Source organism: Oncorhynchus clarkii, chromosome 10 (assembly GCF_045791955.1).
Source record: "Oncorhynchus clarkii lewisi isolate Uvic-CL-2024 chromosome 10, UVic_Ocla_1.0, whole genome shotgun sequence".
Lineage (NCBI taxonomy): Eukaryota > Metazoa > Chordata > Actinopteri > Salmoniformes > Salmonidae > Oncorhynchus > Oncorhynchus clarkii.
The window spans coordinates 61,143,395-61,162,507 of NC_092156.1; the positions used below are offsets into that span (position 1 = coordinate 61,143,395).

General features: G+C 42.8%; 1 protein-coding gene across 1 annotated transcript; it reads left to right on the plus strand.

The window, feature by feature from the left end:
- The first annotated feature begins 2,320 nt into the window (after nt 1–2,320).
- LOC139418897 (uncharacterized) lies at nt 2,321–16,324 on the plus strand. Its single transcript, XM_071168679.1, has 7 exons — nt 2,321–2,798; nt 3,618–3,748; nt 6,544–6,720; nt 11,758–11,922; nt 12,172–12,283; nt 12,529–12,656; nt 13,998–16,324. The coding sequence occupies exons 1-7, from the start codon at nt 2,531–2,533 to the stop codon at nt 14,940–14,942; spliced, it is 1,926 nt and encodes a 641-aa protein (XP_071024780.1). The 5' UTR covers nt 2,321–2,530; the 3' UTR covers nt 14,943–16,324.
- The last annotated feature ends 2,789 nt before the right edge of the window (nt 16,325–19,113 follow it).

Here is a 19,113-nt window from a genome sequence, read left to right on the forward strand (position 1 = left end):
GTTTCACCATGTTGACATAAATTAACAATGTGGATGAAAAAGGAATAACCTAAAATCTTAAATTGTCATAAGCATTATTGCACTCGTATGCACGTGCCCGAATAGACACACCATACAATCACGTAGCCTAGCCTATATAATAAAAAAATATATAGAAAATTGCAGGCCTAAAGTAAATGAATATAGCCTAGTAAATACGCCCCTTTGCCTACCTTGAGGCCCGACTAAATGAGCAAATGAACAGGAACGTCATTGGGATTTGGCTTATTCCTTCATAAAAAAAAAGAACCTCACTAGTTCAATAAATGAAAAGCTTCGTTATATTACACCATAACACTTATTAACGATTACTTTGAATACCATGGCATGGTAGACGGGTAAGTTCCGTCCAGAGCTATTCAGCCATCTATATGTGGTGCATTATTTTTGCTAGGGAAAATAAGTTACTCACGTCCATGTCTATACACTGACCATGGGTGCACCCTAATAACACAAGTAGCAACCTTTCACGGCTCTGGGTTCTGTGCCGCCGTAGAGTGGATATTGTCCCGGTAGAAGGTGAGCGCAGACTGGGGCATCTTCAATATGTGGCTTGCCCCCTGGAAAGTAATCCTCAATTTAGCCGGGTGAATCAGGCCAAATCTGACTCCTACCTTGTGAAGGTGGGCTTTCACATCTTTGTATGCAGCTCTGCGTCTTCCCAGATCCGCAGAGTAATCTGGGAAGAAATGGATCCGCTTGCCATTGTAGTTCAGTTGTCCTCTTTTGCGTGAGGTTCGAATCATTTTCTCTTTGGTCTGGAAGTAATGTAGGCGGACCAGCATTGCTCTGGAAGGGCAACCGGGCTGTGGTTTTACCGCTAGAGGGTGATGCGCCCTGTCGATGACTGGGGGCCGGTCAAACGTCTCTCCGCCAAGGACGTCTTGCAGGAAAATGGCCATAAAGTCAGTAGGATTGCGCCCTTCAGTGATTCCGATCACGCGTATGTTCCGTCTTTGGGAAAGGTTTTCCTGTTCATCTAGACTAACCTTTTAACTTCACGTTCTCGGGGGTAAGCTCGTCATTTTTGGATTCCAATTCGGTAAGCTGTTTATCTGTCGGTCAACGACATTTCCATATCCTTTTTTTTTTTTGCAAAAGTTATGTTGTTGTTGCAACATGATGGCGGATGGCGGATGCTAACGTTATGGAGATGCTAGTCACCATCTGTGCAGAAATGGCTACACTACGCTCTGATTTCATGACTGAACTTCGTCCTCACCGTGTCTTCTTGTCTTCTTGTTTATCGTTTTGTTTTCCCGGGTCCAGACATATCCAATAATGTCACCCGAATGTTGCTAGAGTCAGTAGGAGTGCAAAACTTGTTCTCGCTTTGATACATGATTTTATTTAACTAGGCAAGTCAGTTAAGAACAAATTCTTATTTTCAATGATGGCCTAGGAACTGTGGGTTAACTGCCTGTTCAGGGGCAGAACAACAGATTTGTACCTTGTCAGCTCGGGGATTTGAACTTGCAACCTTTCGGTTACTAGTCCAACACTCTAACCACTAGGCTACCCTGCCGCCCCAAATATCGGCCCTTAGTGGAGAGGCCTCGGAACACGTCTTTACTTAGCCACAACACAGGAGTGGTTCGGAACAAGTCTCAATGTCCTTGAGTGGCCCAGCCGGACTTGAACCAGATAAAACATGTGTCATGGCCTTGCAGCCGGATACCAATTAGTTGCTGGCAGTTAAGATGCTTTCACTGGTGCAGCTGTAGAACTTTGTGAATCTGCCAAATCTTTTCAGGTTCCTGAGGGGGAAGAGGCATTGTATTGTCAACACCACTGTTGGTGTGTGTGGACCATGTTATTTCCTTACGTAACAGTATAACCTGGGCTCGAACCAGCCACCCTCGAAGCATCGTTACCCATAGCTCCACAAAAGCAGGGTCCCTTGCAGAGCAAGGGGAACAACTACTTTAAGGTCTCAGAACAAGTGACGTCACCGATTGAAACGCTATTAGCGCGCATCACCGCTAACTAGCTAGCCATTTCACATCGGTTACACTTAGTGATGTGATATTTGACTATCGGTATGTAAAAATAGATTTACTTACTTTGATAGGTTCACACCTTTGCCCACGAAGCAGCCAATCTTTTGGAGCCGGTTTTGGTCAAAACGCTGTGTTTGCGCCAGCCGAAAATAAAGCCCTGAATGTGTAGCTAACTTAATAAAACAGTACCGCATTTCAAAGAACAGCGCGCTGCCATCATACCCTTTTCATTTAACCACACCCTTTGAGCTATGACCCACGCCAATAAGATTCTTTCTCTTGAATGTAAACGGAAGTGAACAGTGACCGAGTACAAGTTCCACTTCAGCGTTTTTATTTTGGTTATTTAGACGTTCATCAACACAATGTAACTCAAAATATTACTAATTTAACTGCACGGCATAACATACTTACCCCCAGGTGGTGTTTAATTCACGTTGGAGACAGGACTTAATATATGTTATCTAGTTAACGCTAGCAAGGAGCTAACAATGGCTAACTGTATGGTTTATCACACTCAAATAGCCTCCATCATGGAGGTGCTAGCGAATGCAGCCGTGGCGGAGATCTGTAAACTCGTAGACGACGACTATGCAGTGTTTCGTTTGGAAATGTCTCAAAGCCAGAAAGAAAACAGGGCAATGCGGAGGAAACTACAGCTACTGGAACTAAAGATGGCACGGGAGCGCGCAGAGCGCGTCCTCGCCAGTCGTCCCAGTAGTGTCAAGATCCTCGACCGATACAGAGGAATGGCAAAAGGTACATTTAGCAGAACGCTGAGGCTGCGGGACGGTGTCCCCATTCTCCTCTGCGCGCGTGACTTTAGATGCGTTAACCACATTATGGTTAACTGTTTTATTAACCACATTATGGTTAACTGTTTTATTAACCACATTATGGTTAACCAGAATTGGGTCTTGGTCATTTGTTGGATAATATGCAACTTAGATATTTTGCACAAATCAATTTTTATTTGTCACACACATGGTTAGCAGATGTAAATGCGAGTGTAGCGAAATGCTTGTGCTTCTAGTTCCGACAGTGCAGTAATATCTAACAAGTAATCTAACAATTCTCCAACAACTACCTAATACACACATCTAAAGGGCTAAACTGAGAATATGTACATGTAAGTATATGGATGAGCAGCAAAGGCAAGGTGCAATAGATGGTATAAAATACAGTATATACATGTGATATGAGTAATGTAAGATATGTAAACATTATTAAAGTGGCATTATTTAGAGTGGCATTGTATAAAGTGACTAGTGATCCATTTATTAAAGTGGCCAGTGATTGGGTCTCAATGTAGGCAGCAGCCTCTCTGAGTTAGTGATTGCTGTTTAGCAGTCTGATTGCCTTGAGACACCAAAGACACAATATAATATTCTAACCAGATTTTCTGCATTTTCTATTTGATGCATTGAACATAATCAATTGACCTATAAATAGTATGTCAAGAAGTTATGAGAAGTGTTACCTTACATCCTTGCCAATTCTAGACCGTGTCCACAGTGTACAATATAGCATTGACAGTAGCTAACCTAACCACCTCTTTTCCCTCAATCACACTCTCAGGTGAAGGACATCTCACTGGAGGCCACAGGGGCTTGGTGAAGCCAGCGGGACACAATACATGGAGAGAAGACCAACCAATCACTGTTGATGAGGGGAGTGGAACCTCAACCGAGCACATTATTGTGATAGAGGTTAGTGGAATAGTGTTGCATTAACAATGAGTTACTTTGTAAATCAAATGTGTCCTGATTTTTGTTCTTCTTCAGAAACACTCCCCTCAGCTATTCACTTGCTTACATCGTTCCATTTGATTTCAATCACTTTCTGACTGCACCCCTTTTTGATTTGAACAGCACTTTCCATACACATTCAGGAGATAGTTGACCCAAAGTTGACCCATTTTGCATACCCCACCATACCATGGGACATGCATGTCTTTACTGCTGGGGAAAAAATGACAGTTGAGTATAATATCATTTTAAAGCTTACATGCAGGGTGGTAATTCAACTTAGACCCTAATTTACATAATTGGCTGTGTTTGTGTTGTGCCCGCCATCAGTTGAGACACAGCATACTCTTGAAAACATGGCGGGTGTCATTTGAATTCTAGAAATATAATTGACCTATCCATTCAGACCACTGCAATTTAACTGGTACACCATTGACATTTTAATTAGAAGTTGCTACCACTATTTTGCCGTAATTTCCTGTCCTAAAGAGGAAATGCACATTTAAGTTCCACCTCCGAAAAATTACAAAGGCTACTTCATTAAAATGACAGGCTGGGGCACTGACAAATAGGGCACTGTCAGTGTAGCTACCTAGCATGCTAAACGTATCTAGCTAGCTAATGTTATTTGTTGATGCTGTTTTTTATTTTCTTACTACACCATATTCAAAATATTAGCCAGCTGGCTCTGTGTCTGGTTCTGGAGCTGAATTTGTCATAACCATTTATTTAGGGAAAACATTGCCACAGATGGAAACCACTGGCCTATCTTTGACTTTGTCATCTTCCATAAATTGTGGCCGCAAATCCGCTATAGAAATAGTTAGAAATAATAAGATGAAACTCCGGTAATATGAATAACTATTGAACGATAGCTGTTATGCGTTTTTCTACATTGTTATGGACACGTTTCAACCTTTGGTAGCTAGGTAGGCTGCTGGTATGTTTCGGCTGCTGCTATAGCAAAGCCAAGTCAGCTCGTGATCATGGTTCTCACTGGAAGGGAAAGTATAGGCTACAATGACTTTGTTCATTGACAAAACTAGCCTGTGAACAAAATAATTGAAATAGCCAAGAAACACAAGGACAAAGTCTCACTTCAGTCGACTTTTGTCTACAGCTTTTCTAAAAAATGTACATTTCACTCAGCTCTAAACGTGGGCACAGCTTCCAGCCAGGAAGGACGAGGTGGAATAGGCTATATAGCATTTGTAGTTCTTTGACTTTGTGCGACTTTAATGTACCAGCTATGAAACAAAACGGAGGAAGTACTTTGAAAACAGCTACTGCAGAATTTATTTGACTATAAATGTGATCGTACTTTACTGTTTTTATTCACAAATGCAAGTGAAATGCTCGCACTGTGGAGCCCTGACCACCCGCCTACGCGGGTGTTCATTTTCGGCCTAGCATTTTAGTGGTCAAAACCATTCATTTTGCGGCGACGGGTTGGCATAATGCTATCATATCGCGCAATTATACCATTTATAAAATGTTCAGATATATGTATATTTAATACAGACACAAGGCTGTGTGTCTCATCTCAGTGGCAAATAATTCATTTGAATAATCTTGCAGCTGTTTCTGATTAAGGAACAATGCCATGCTGGTGGGTGGTAACATTCAAATAAAACCAGCCCTGAAATGAAGCGTAGTTTGAAAAGCATTTGTATGTCATATCATAAGAAAACACAACGCATTCACACGGATTTTCACAAAGTGGGCAGCTCAGATGTCACTACAAGCCCAAATATATCATATTTTGACTAAAACGATGACTTATTGACTTAAATCGTTGTGCAAAATCATGGGTAAGCTGTGGCCATCATCTTTCAGCTCTAAAACGTTTTTCTACTGGTGTGGGCATTTAAACCTCCAATTACTACCACAAAGATAGCCGCCGGTCAATTCACAGTTGAATGTCAACTTAAGTAAGAATATCTATTCTGTCATCTATATTTCTATGATTTCAATAGGTTTCCTATGGATGATTCACAGTATAATATAAAACATCTTATATTCCCATTCAAGTCAAAATTCTCTTGTTATGGTTGACGGTCCAATTGTTATGGACCGTCAACCATCTTTTTGGTACCAATTGAAAGTTGAAATTGTATTTCCATTTTAGTACATTTATCAGTCAGAACATGACACCCACCACCCTGTTTTCAAGAGCATGCTGTGCCTTAACTGATGACAGACACAACACAAACATCTTAGATGATGTAAAATAGTCTAAGCTACAACGTATGCAAGAAAAGTTGACATTTTTTTAGATATTTGGTGTTAAAGGAAAACATTTACATTTTTCAAGATAGCAAAAAAATAGACAACCCTGTTTGCACAGCTTTTAAATGATATCAAACTCAACCGTTTATCTTTTCCAGTGATTAAGATATGGATGTCTCATGGTAGGGTGGGGAAAGCAAAATGGGTCAACTTTGGGATACTCTATCTCCTGAATGTTTTGGCACTCAGGTCCAAAAAGTCACTTTCTGACCACTTCTACCATGGAAAGTTTCATTCAAATCAAAAGGTAGTGCGGTCAAAAAGTAATTTAAATCAAATGGAACGACCCATAAGGGAGCTTGTGAGACATCCCTACGACATTGTCATTTTTGTCTTTTGGCCAATCACCTCACATCTTTTCACATCAGATCCTTTTCCTAGCTGATCTCATTGGTCAAAAGACCAATTAGAGGGGAAAAACAGATCAGAATTGGGCTGCTGTCTAAACGCAGCCTTCTTGTGTCAAGTCTGCAGATGCAGAGGCTGTAGGTCCTGGGGTCAAGCAGGAGAGGTCTGAAGGAAGGGAGCTACAACACAGCAGAGACATCCAGACTGGAGCAGCGGCTGGAGTAGCATCCCCTGTAGCCACGGAGGACTCTACCACCGCCCCAGCGCAGCCCAGGACGCGACGCAGCATCACGGAGGTCAGTGGAACGCTGAACGCCGTCCTCAAGTCAGAGACCGACACAGAGACTTTAACTGTAACACAAAGGCTTTTGCACACAGGATCTGACCACAGATCAGACCCAGAGAGACTGGGGCCACTGGGCTGTCCTGCTCCCGGCTCAGAGTATTTACTTTACGGTAACCACTTAGGTGACGTGTTAGAGACTGGCAATGATCCATCTTGTTCTTACGCTACAGGGATGGACCCTGGCAACATGCCCTTGGGTTTAGAGACACACACTGATCTGTCTAGAGAGGACTGGAACCAGTACACTAGTAGTGTATACTCTGAAGGGTGCGTAAAGGGTCTGGTCGTAGATAAAGTGACTGTGAAAGTGGAGGGCGACGCTCCTCCCACATGGAATGCAGATAGTCACATAGGAGACAGACACTCACAGGGCAGAGATTTCTTAGAAAACAGGGAAAGTTTAGAGACAAATCCAAATGTCGCGACCCACTCCCCTTTACACGCATTCAGGGGTCACGACCCAGTGTCCACATCGATGGGGCCTTCGGATTCAAACAACCGTGTCGATCAAATATTGAACTCAAACGACAGGGCTAGAGCCCAGGCTCCGGGAGGGGGAGCAACATCAGGCAATATTAAAGATAAACGGTTCCTCTACAAGTTCTGTAACAAAGGCTTCAGCTGCACCCAGAAGTCGGAGATACATCAGAGGGTCCACACAGGTGAGAAACCTTTCATCTGTACCCAGTGTCACATGCGCTTTGCCCAAGCTGGCACCCTGAAGAGGCACCAGAGGGTCCACACAGGGGAGAAACCCTTCAAATGTACCCAGTGTCACATGCGCTTCGCCCAGGCTGGTGACCTGAAGAGGCACCAGAGGGTCCACACAGGGGAGAAACCCTTTAGGTGCCCCCAGTGTGAGAAGAGGTTCTCCCGCCAGGACCAGCTGAAGATGCACCTGAAGATCCACATGGAAGAACGGCTGTTTGCGTAGCTACCTCAGGGTACACCAGCAGAAAAAAACATTCCACTCTATAACATAGAACAGGGGTAGGCAACCCTGGTCCTGGAGGGCTATAGGCACTTCATTTTTTGATTTAACTGACCTGGAAGCCCAGGTGTGTTGAATTTAGGCAATCACTGATCAATTAGCTTAGTTGATCAGGTGTGGTGCCTAGTTGTATCAACCCTGACAAAGACCGTAACCATTTCTACTTGATACTTTAGCTTCTGACATTTAGATCAAAAACCTGCATTAAAGACAAAGCTGAATTGTCATTGTTGTCAACAGAACATATCCACAGATGCATTTGGAATAACAAGACTAACAGATTTTACTGTTGAATATTCCTTAGTAGAATATTACAACCAAAACATTGTGTGATTTCTAAGGCATATATAAGCCGTAAAAGTCTGTTACATGTAGTGGTTGTACTGTGTTGGATATATGATGTTTCATTACTTCCATTCAACTACTACCATTTTTTCCCACAACACTTTTAAAGAGAAAATTCATGTTGATTTTTTTGTTGAGATGTGTATGTGTGGTTTTCATATGTTTATGTACCTGTATACATACGGGTTGAAAGTGGCAGATTTGGGCACTGATAAGCACCTAAATTGTAACGACAGTGTCTGTACAGTAACATGCAATAAATGACGTCAGTGCTCAGGCTCTGTATGGGTTTTGACTGACAGCTGTTCTGAACTTGAGCACAACACGTGACAAGTTGCACCCATCCCTCCCACTAATTGTGCAACTTTTTGTTGTTGTCTGAATGAAGGAAATGCTGAAAATTAAGAGGACTCTATGTATTTTGAAAGAGGAGATGTTAAGGATTATAATAAATACAGCTTTGACTTCATACAAGCAAACCAAACACTAAGTCAAAATGTGCACTTCACATTTCCATATGATAAAACTCATGTCATATACACAGTGAAAACATTAGGAACACTGTCCATGACAGACCGACCAGGTGAAAGCTTTGATTCCTTATTGTTAAATCGACTTCAATCAGTGTAGATGAAGGAGGTTAAAGAAGGATTTGAAAAGCCTTGAGATGTGGATTATGTTTGTGTGTCATTCAGAAGGTGAATAGGCAAGACAAAATATTTAAATACACAGTGTATGGTAGGTGCCCGGTGCACCCGTTTGAGTGTGTCAAGAACTGCAACGCTGCTGGGTTTTTCACGCTCAACAGTTTCCCTTGTGTATCAAGAATGGTCCAACACCCAAAGGAGATCCAACCAACTTGACACAACTGTGGGGAGCATTAGAGTCAACATGGGCCAGCATCCCTGTGGAACACTTGACACCTTGCAGAGTCCATGCACAGACGAATTGAGGCTGTTCTGAGGGCAAAAGGGGTTGCAACTCAACAGTAGGAATAATGTCTTGTACACTGTTTACAGTGTCAATGTTTATGATCCCTACGTTTGATGTACAGTTACAAGATGACATGGTGTCAGAACCTGTTCTGAACATAATGAGTCTATTAGCCACGGAACACGCGCCTGAATGCACTCATGACTCCTTTCTATGCTCACCAAAATGACCATCTGTTTCACTGAATTGTCTTGTGAAAGCCTAACACTGTAATATCGTATTTTATAATTTAGCGAATGATGTTGGCAATAGAACAAGCTTTCAAATGATGCCCACCTCATCCAGATTGCCATTTTAAAATGGTCCGGTTTTGGATCGCGACAACAAGTGTGCTTGCTGCAGTTCCTCAACGGCACAGCTAGGAGAGCAACAAAAAAATCACCTTGTAGTTGGAGACTGTTCTTTGAGTCATACAAATGCATTGAAATGACTTAGGAACTGTGCACACTTTGGAGAGGTGTGTTGCCACTTGGAGACACCAGTTAGTTCTCTCACTCAAACCCTTGTCATTTTTCTGTCTTACGTTGCACCTACCCCACATGTTCCAGGCATATTCTTGTCCTGTTACTGAATGAATCAAGAGTATTTAATGATTTCGCTATCAACAAATGCGGTGAGAAGTTCAGTAAATGTAAAATGCACATCAAATCAACAGAGGAATGTTGCGATTCAGTATTGTGTTAGGTGAACTGTTGTGTCCTCTAATTTGGACACAACAGTTTCCATAATCTCAAAACTGTTCCCTTTCAATTGCTACCATGCTTATGCATTTCATATTTCTTCTGTAAGAAACATTTCAATTGATCCCTATCATTATACAGTGCCTTCAGAAAGTATTCATACCCCTTGACTTATTCCACATTTTGTTGTTACAGCTTGAACTCAAAATATATATTTTTTTTCTCACCCATCTACACACAATACCCCATAATGACAAAGTGAAAACATGTTTTCCAAAATGTTAGCAAATGTATTAAAAATGAAATACAGACATAACCCATTTACATATGTATTCACACCCTTGAGTCAATAATTTGTGGAAGCAAGTGATTGCAGCTTTGAGTCTTTCTGGGTCATTTTCTAAGAGCTTTCCACAACTGGATCGTGCAACATTTTCCCATTTTATTTTTGAAGCTCTGTCAAATTGGTTGCTGATCTTTGCTAGATATGCATTTTCAGGTTTTGACAGATTTTCAAGTAGATTTACAAAACTGTAACTCAGGCACTCGGGAACATTCACTGTCTTTTTGGTTAGGAACTCCAGTGTAGATTTGGCATTATGCTTTAGGTTGTTGTCCTGTTGAAAGGTGAATTAATCTCCCAGTATCTGGTGGAAACTAGGCACTTGCCCAGTCCTTAGTGATGGCAAGCATACCCAAAACATGATGCAGCCACCACTATGCTTGAAAATATAGAGAGTGGTACTTGGTAATGTGTTGTACTGGATTTGCTCCAAACATAACACTTTGCATTCAGGACAAAAAGCAAATTGCTTTGGCATATTTTTTTCAGTTTTACTTTAGTGCCTTATTGCAAACAGGATGCATGTTTTGGAATATTTTTTATTCTGTACAGGCTTCCTTCTTTTCACTCTGTCATTTAGGTTAGTATTGTGGAGTAACTACAATGTTGTTCATCCATCCTCAGTTTTCTCCTATCACAGCCATTAAACTCCAAATAGTTTTTAAAGGCACCATTGGCCTCATGGTGAAATCCCGAGAGGATTCCTTCCTCCCCGGCAACTGAGTTAGGAAGGACGGACGCCTGTATCTTTGGAGTGACTGGGTGTATTTATACACCATCCAAAGTGTAATTTAATAAATTCACCATGTTCAAAAGGATATTCAATGTCTGCTTCTTTTTTTTAACCTATCTATCTACCAATAGGTGCCCTTCTTTGCGAGTCATTGGAAAACCTGTGGGGTACTGAGAGTTCAAAAATCATGTTTACATACAGAGTCTATGCAACTTATGTGACTTGTTAATTAAGCAAATGTGAACTCATTAACTTATTTAGGCTTGCCATAACAAAGTGGTTAAATACTTATTCACTCAAGACATTTCAGCTTTTAATTTTTTATTAATTTTGTAAGAATTTCTAAAAACATAATTCCACTTTGACATTATGGGGTATTTGTATGTAGGCCAGTGACAAAAAAAAATCTACATTTGATACATTTTGCATTCTGGCTGTAATACAACAAATTGTGGAAAATGACTACTTTCTGGAGACTCTGTAGGCCGTGTAAAAGGGTTAATAAACACAAAATGGGACTTTTCATTGAAACTCCCTTTAGTAAATGACTGAACACAACCTATGCTGCATACACTAACAGCACTTTATAACCAATAAACACTTAGTAAATATACCTACACATTCCCACACACTAACAAACACCTACTGTACACATAAAAATAGTTTTGTAAGGTTTGTCTGATGTCTTTTGACTTAACATAGCTGACTTATTTTAACCCACAGCATTATATTTATGTCCACCATGATGGGTTTAACAACAATGAAGTCATTCTGTAACTACAGTATAGGACTCAAACATAGTGGGGATGGGTAAACACTCCATGTTGACTGTGTTTATTATCTGTGTGTACGTACCTGAGGGAGTGTATGTCTGTGTAATCTGTATCACCTGTCTCTTCCAGGAGGAGGAGGGTCCAGAGGTGCTGCTGGTGAAGGAGGAGGGGTGTGAGGAGAGTCTGGGGAACCCTGAGGGGACCATGGTCATGGAGGACAACCAGACTACACCTCCTCCTGAACCCACAGAGGAGCCAGCTGAGCAGTACAGGACCACACACAGTCTCACTGAGGTGATCCCACTGTGAACTACTGTCTGAATGGTATTAAGTCAGGGCCTGTATCCACAAAGTGTCTCAGAGGAGAGCTGTGATATCATGCCTTTGAATCATCCAAGTATTAGTGTCAACTAATCAAATCAACTAACATGTTTGGATAGTATTTATAGCAATCCTTCATTGTCCAATCAGAAGATGCTCCACAGCAGGATGCTCCTATCAGATTTCTTGATCCAACATCCTCTCATTCTGTATCTCTTACAGTCAGTAGACATGGAGGATGGGGAGCCTGATCTGCTGCTGGTCAAAGAGGAGACAATAGAAGACGGACCAGAGAGCATTGACCTGCTGAGTGAACTAAAGATGGGGGAGCAAGGTAAGGGAGAAATACATGTAGCTTACATACAGTAATAGATATTCAATGGGAATAGTGATGCACCTGGCTATTGTTTTTTTTTCTTAATTTTCTTCATTCAAATGTTTTTATCAATACAGCTTATGTTTACATACAAAAACACACATTATAATGTGTGTACTTGACCAGGTAATTGACAAAAAAAACAACATATGTAGAGTTCTCTGACATGTTTGTAAAGTCTATTTTGCAACCTCTTCCTGCAGGTGGTTGGCTGGAAGCTAACAGAGGAGACTGGGTGACCATCTTAGATTCCCAGACCCAGACTGGTGCAGCCAAGGGCCAGGGGGACGACATCACTGAGCAGGCCAGGACCAGAGGCGACATAGTGGAGGTCAGTGGGAAGGGACAGCGTCCTCAACTCTGGGCTGGGGAACAACACTGTTAACCAGAAACAGACAGTTGAACACAAAACAACAACCAAACTGACAACAGACTGGGTGAGGTGTCGATTTGAGGTGTGTCTGTATGCAGGGGGAGAGAACAGACACAGACTGGGCTAGCGATGCTCCGTCCTGCTCCTATAGTTGTGATTCAGAGACACTGATGGCACCTCAGGTTAACCACCTAACAGGTGCTGCCTTCAGCCTGCCTTCTATAGGATCTATCAACTGGAACATGGACCCTGTGACAACACAGACACTTCCTGGCCTTCGTCCTCCTCACACTCCTCTAATGTTAAACCAGACCTCAGACAATGCCTCAACACTAAATGGCTTCACAAGCCCATTGATAAATGACAGTAGGAAAGGGAACGCCTTTAGTTTCTCCTTTTGTTCTGTGGAACCAAAACATTATACTTCATTCTTGAATCAACAAATCAAATTGATTTATATAGCCCTTCGTACATCAGCTGATATCTCAAAGTGCTGTACAGAAACCCAGCCTAAAACCCCAAACAGCAAGCAATGCAGGTGTAGAAGCACGGTGGCTAGGAAAAACTCCCTAGAAAGGCCAAAACCTAGGAAGAAACCTAGAGAGGAACCAGGCTATGTGGGGTGGCCAGTCCTCTTCTGGCTGTGCCGGGTGGAGATTATAACAGAACATGGCCAAGATGTTCAAATGTTCATAAATGACCAGCATGGTCCAATAATAATAAGGCAGAACTGTTGAAACTGGAGCAGCAGCACGGCCAGGTGGACTGGGGACAGCAAGGAGTCATCATGTCAGGTAGTCCTGAGGCATGGTCCTAGGGCTCAGGTCCTCCGAGAGAGAGAAAGAAAGAGAGAATTAGAGAGAGCACACTTAAATTCACACAGGACACCGAATAGGACAGGAGAAGTACTCCAGATATAACAAACTGACCCTAGCCCCCCGACACAAACTACTGCAGCATAAATACTGGAGGCTGAGACAGGAGGGGTCAGGAGACACTGTGGCCCCATCCGAGGACACCCCGGACAGGGCCAAACAGGAAGGATATAACCCCACCCACTTTGCCAAAGCACAGCCCCCACACCACTAGAGGGATATCTTCAACCACCAACTTACCATCAACACACATTATTTATTTATAATAAACTCCAATGGCTCCATATTGTTAGGTACTTGAATCACAGTGTTAGATGGCTAGACTGTGCTTAACATTTAATCATTTCATGTCATGTTTTTCTGTGTACAGCAAAGAGCTTCTTACATAAACCTTTATGTTCTTCTGTACAATTTGTGTTTACAGTCTGCAGTCCATGAAGACCTGCTGATATCCGGTGTTGCTGACGGGAGAGACTGGACCTCTGAAGCACCTGGTCACAAACCCTGGCCACGGATCAGAACCCTGGATCAGGAGCCGTTGCTCTTCCTTCCCAAGTCAGGACCAGGACCGAACCACGAAGGACCGAGACTCCACCACCACCACACCGAACACAACCAGTGGACAGGTGGACTGAACAACCTCAGTCCTGGTGGTCATCAGAGAGACGGAGGCTCCAGTCAGGAATCCAGTCTGCAGCCCAGACCCTTCTCTTCACAGTCTCAGTGCAGGGATGAAGCAGGGCCTGGGGCTGATAGAGATAGACCCTCCTGTTCCTATGATACAAACACCACAGTATCCATGATGAACAGAGCAGGTCACCCTGGGCTTCAGCCTTCACAGAGAGTGGTGGGAGACCCCCCTGGTGGTAGTCTATCAGCAAGTGTGTCTTCTCCTTCAGGGTCTTGTTTAATGCCTGGTGACTTTGTTCATAGAAGGCCTGGACCTGGGTCTAGCCTTCCTCAGTTACCTCATGGTTACCCCACCAATACAGACAGGGTCAGAATGGGTGTTCATCACAAGAGGTACCTAGCCTATAACACAGCACACAATCCCAACAACACCCAAACAATGGCTAGAGGTCAAGGTAGGAGCTCAAAGACCAACCACCTGGGGGTGGTGGCTCCTGTTTCTACCTCCTCTGGTGTCATTGGGTCACAATGTGGTAGGCCGAGTGTTAGGACAGACGCTGACAAGCCATATGCCTGTCCCACGTGTGGGAAGCGTTTTGCTAAGGTGAACTATGTGAAGCAGCACCAGACTGTTCACACCAAGGAGAGGCCCTTCATGTGTAAGCTGTGTTACAAGAGCTTTTCCTTCCTTAGTAACCTCATCAGACATAGGAGTGTCCACAATGGGGAGAAATCATAGCAGTGTAGCTTGAGATGTAGGCTATATAGGGGATGTCTGGGACCTATTCTTTAGCTTAAATATTCCAGTTATCATGTGAAGTGTCCTGGGTACGCTCACATGATACAGACTTGTTTGGTGTGTTGGCATAGTAAATAACGCTCTAATTGAAGTGTAACACTATCAGTTCGTACGTAAACTCACTCTGGCTTATCTACTCCGATTTAATGACTGGTGTCAGTAAACATTGGCAAAAAAAACGTCATTAAATTGTTGCCAGCAGCACAGTTACAGTCACCAACGCTCCAGATTACATGAAAACAGCCTAATCAGCTCTGCTATTGCAAATAAAATTGTCAGAGTGAGGTGTTATCTTATTTGTTTCTGGAAGTAGCTAGCAAGCTAGCCAACTTCAGCCAGTTAGCATGGGTGCTTGACTGCCGGCTTGACTGCCGTTGTGAAGTCAGACGCACGGATCAACGTGTCCCAGTGTGCGAGCAGAATTGAGGAACGGACAATTTGCCAATGCTTTGAATTTACGTACGAACACACCCTATATTCACCCTCTGAATTTGGTTTTGCCTAAATTCTATTCATAACAAATATAATGTCCCTCGTTTTTATAACACGCCTAGTCTGTGTACCAGTCTTTTTTAGCTAACTTTCTACTCCATGTCATTGCCAAAGAGACTGGCCTTTCTGACGTTTCAACAAATCAGGATCAACTCCTCTGTTATTAACCTCCAGATCATTGTAGAATTTTCATATTTGAAAATGGCAGGAGATTGGCCTTTCTGCAATCTCAACAATATGCAGCTGGATTTACAGCGGAGTTGCTCATTGGTTGTTTTCCCACGACATGTGGAGCCTCAAATAGAAATATAACGTCAAAATCTAAAATGTTGCTGTTCGCTATGTAATAGGCTTTGTGTCTGGAATTTCAGTATGTATTTAGTTTGAGAGTTTAGATTTGAGCTAACAATTTAGCAGACTGGTTACTTCTAGACAAACAAAGAACGATTGCTTAGCAACCGGATACCAGCGTGTTCTGTGGGGGTAAAAAGCGACAGTTTCAATATTTAGATAATATTTGTGATTGGAGGATAGCTGTGAGGGTTATCTAATCAGGATCCACTCATCTGTTAACCTCCAGCTCATGATAGAATGTTCATATTTGAAAATGGCAGGAGTGGAATGTTAGTTAAAGAGACTGGTACTCAGGCTATAACACCCCCGCCAAAACATTATTTGATATAGTCAGGTGGTACCTGTTTATGTGCTATAATTAGGTGATCAAATCTGTTAATAAATGAGAATTCATGTTGTCCTTTTGATGTGTTGATTTTGATTTGCTTGTTTATAATTTATAATTAAAATGGCATAAGTCTCCTTGGCTTCCTTCTAACCTCTAGGTTTCTGTCCTTGCCACAGATGGGATCTAGCCAGTCATTCGTTTTTAGGTCAATTACTGACTGCGCTGAGCTTGGAAAGGGTTTCCACTATATTCCACAACCACAAAGTAAAGATTGCCTATTATCGTGGAAGTTCATGAAAACAAAAATGTACTTTTTGGTCTTTAAGTGATACAGTGAATTATAAGTGAAATAATCTGTCTGTAAACAATTGTTGGAAAAATGACTTGTGTCATGCAAAAAGTAGATGCCCTAACCGACTTGCCAAAATTATAGTTTGTTGAGAAGAAACTTGTGGAGTGGTTGAAAAACGAGTTTTAATGACTCCAACATAAGTGTATGTAATCTTTCGACTTCAACTGTATATACAGTGGGGCAAAAAAGTATTTAGTCAGCCACCAAATGTGCAAGTTCTCCCACTTAAAAAGATGAGAGAGGCCTGTAATTTTCATCATAGGTACACTTTAACTATGATGGACACAATGACAAAAAAAAATCCAGAAAATCACATTGTAGGATTTTTAATGAATTTATTTGCAAATTATGGTGGAAAATAAGTATTTGGTCACCTACAAACAAGCAAGATTTCTGGCTCTCACAGACCTGTAACTTCTTCTTTAAGAGGCTCCTCTGTCCTCCATTCGTTACCTGTATTAATGGCACCTGTTTGAACTTGTTATCAGTATAAAAGACACCTGTCCACAACCTCAACCAGTCACACTCCAAACTCCACTATGGCCAAGACCAAAGAGCTGTCAAAGGACACCAGAAACAAAATTGTAGACCTGCACCAGGCTGGGAAGACTGAATCTGCAATAGGTAAACAGCTTGGTTTGAAGAAATCAACTGTGGGAACAATTATTAGGAAATGGAAGACATACAAGACCACTGATAATCTCCCTCGATCTGGGGCTCCAAGCAAGATCTCACCCCGTGGGGTCAAAATGATCACAAGAACAGTGAGCAAAAATCCCAGAACCACACGGGGGGACCTAGTGAATGACCTGCAGAGAGCTGGGACCAAAGTGACAAAGCCTACCATCAGTATGGGTCTTTCAGCATGACAATGACCCCAAACACACCGCCCGGGCAACGAAGGAGTGGCTTCGTAAGAAGCATTTCAAGGTCCTGGAGTGGCCTAGCCAGTCTCCAGATCTCAACCCCATAGAACATCTTTGGAGGGAGTTGAAAGTCCGTGTTGCCCAGCAACAGCCCCAAAACATCACTGCTCTAGAGGAGATCTGCATGGGGGAATGGGCCAAAATACCAGCAACAGTGTGTGAAAACCTTGTGAAGACTTACAGAAAACGTTTGACCTCTGTCATTGCCAACAAAGGGTATATAACAAAGTATTGAGATAAACTTTTGTTATCGACCAAATACTTATTTTCCACCATAATTTGCAAATAAATTCATTGAAAATCCTACAATGTGATTTTCTGGATTTTTTTCCAATTTTGTCTGTCAGAGTTGAAGTGTACCTATGATGAAAATTACAGGCCTCTCTCATCTTTTTAAGTGGGAGAACTTGCACAATTGGTGGCTGACTAAATACTTTTTTGCCCCACTGTATATATATATATATATATATACACTGCTCAAAAAAATAAAGGGAACACTAAAATAACACATCCTAGATCTGAATGAATGAAATATTCTTATTAAATACTTTTTTCTTTACATAGTTGAATGTGCTGACAACAAAATCACACAAAAATTATCAATGGAAATCAAATTGATCAACCCATGGAGGTCTGGATTTGGAGTCACACTCAACATTAAAGTGGAAAACCACACTACAGGCAGATCCAACTTTGATGTAATGTCCTTAAAACAAGTCAAAATAAGGCTCAGTAGTGTGTGTGGCCTCCACGTGCCTGTATGACCTCCCTACAACGCCTGGGCATGCTCCTGATGAGGTGGCGGATGGTCTCCTGAGGGATCTCCTCCCAGACCTGGACTAAAGCATCCGCCAACTCCTGGACAGTCTGTGGTGCAACGTGGCGTTGGTGGATGGAGCGAGACATGATGTCCCAGATGTGCTCAATTGGATTCAGGTCCGGGGAACGGGTGGGCCAGTCCATAGCATCAATGCCTTCCTCTTGCAGAAACTGCTGACACGCAGTCAGGCTACCTCTGGCGAGCACATGGAGGGCTGTGCGGCCCCCCAAAGAAATGCCACCCCACACCATGACTGACCCACCGCCAAACCGGTCATGCTGGAGGATGTTGCAGGCAGCAGAAGGTTCTCCACAGTGTCTCCAGACTGTTACGTATGTCACATGCTCAGTGTGAACCTGCTTTCATCTGTGAAGAGCACAGGGCGCCAGTGGCGAATTTGCCAATCTTGGTGTTCTCTGGCAAATGTCAAACGTCCTGCACGGTGTTGGGCTGTAAGCACAACCCCACCTGTGGACGTCGGGCCCTCATACCACCCTCATGGAGTCTGTTTCTGACCGTTTGAGCAGACACATGCACATTTGTGGCCTGCTGGAGGTAATTTTGCAGGGCTCTGGCAGTGCTCCTCCTGCTCCTCCTTGCACAAAGGCGGAGGTAGCGGTCCTGCTGCTGGGTTGTTGCCCTCCTACGGCCTCCTCCACGTCTCCTGATGTACTGGCCTGTCTCCTGGTAGCGCCTCCATGCTCTGGACACTACACTGACAGACACAGCAAACCTTCTTGCCACAGCTCTCATTGATGTGCCATCCTGGATGAGCTGCACTACCTGAGCCACTTGTGTGGGTTGTAGACTCCGTCTCATGCTACCACTAGAGTGAAAGC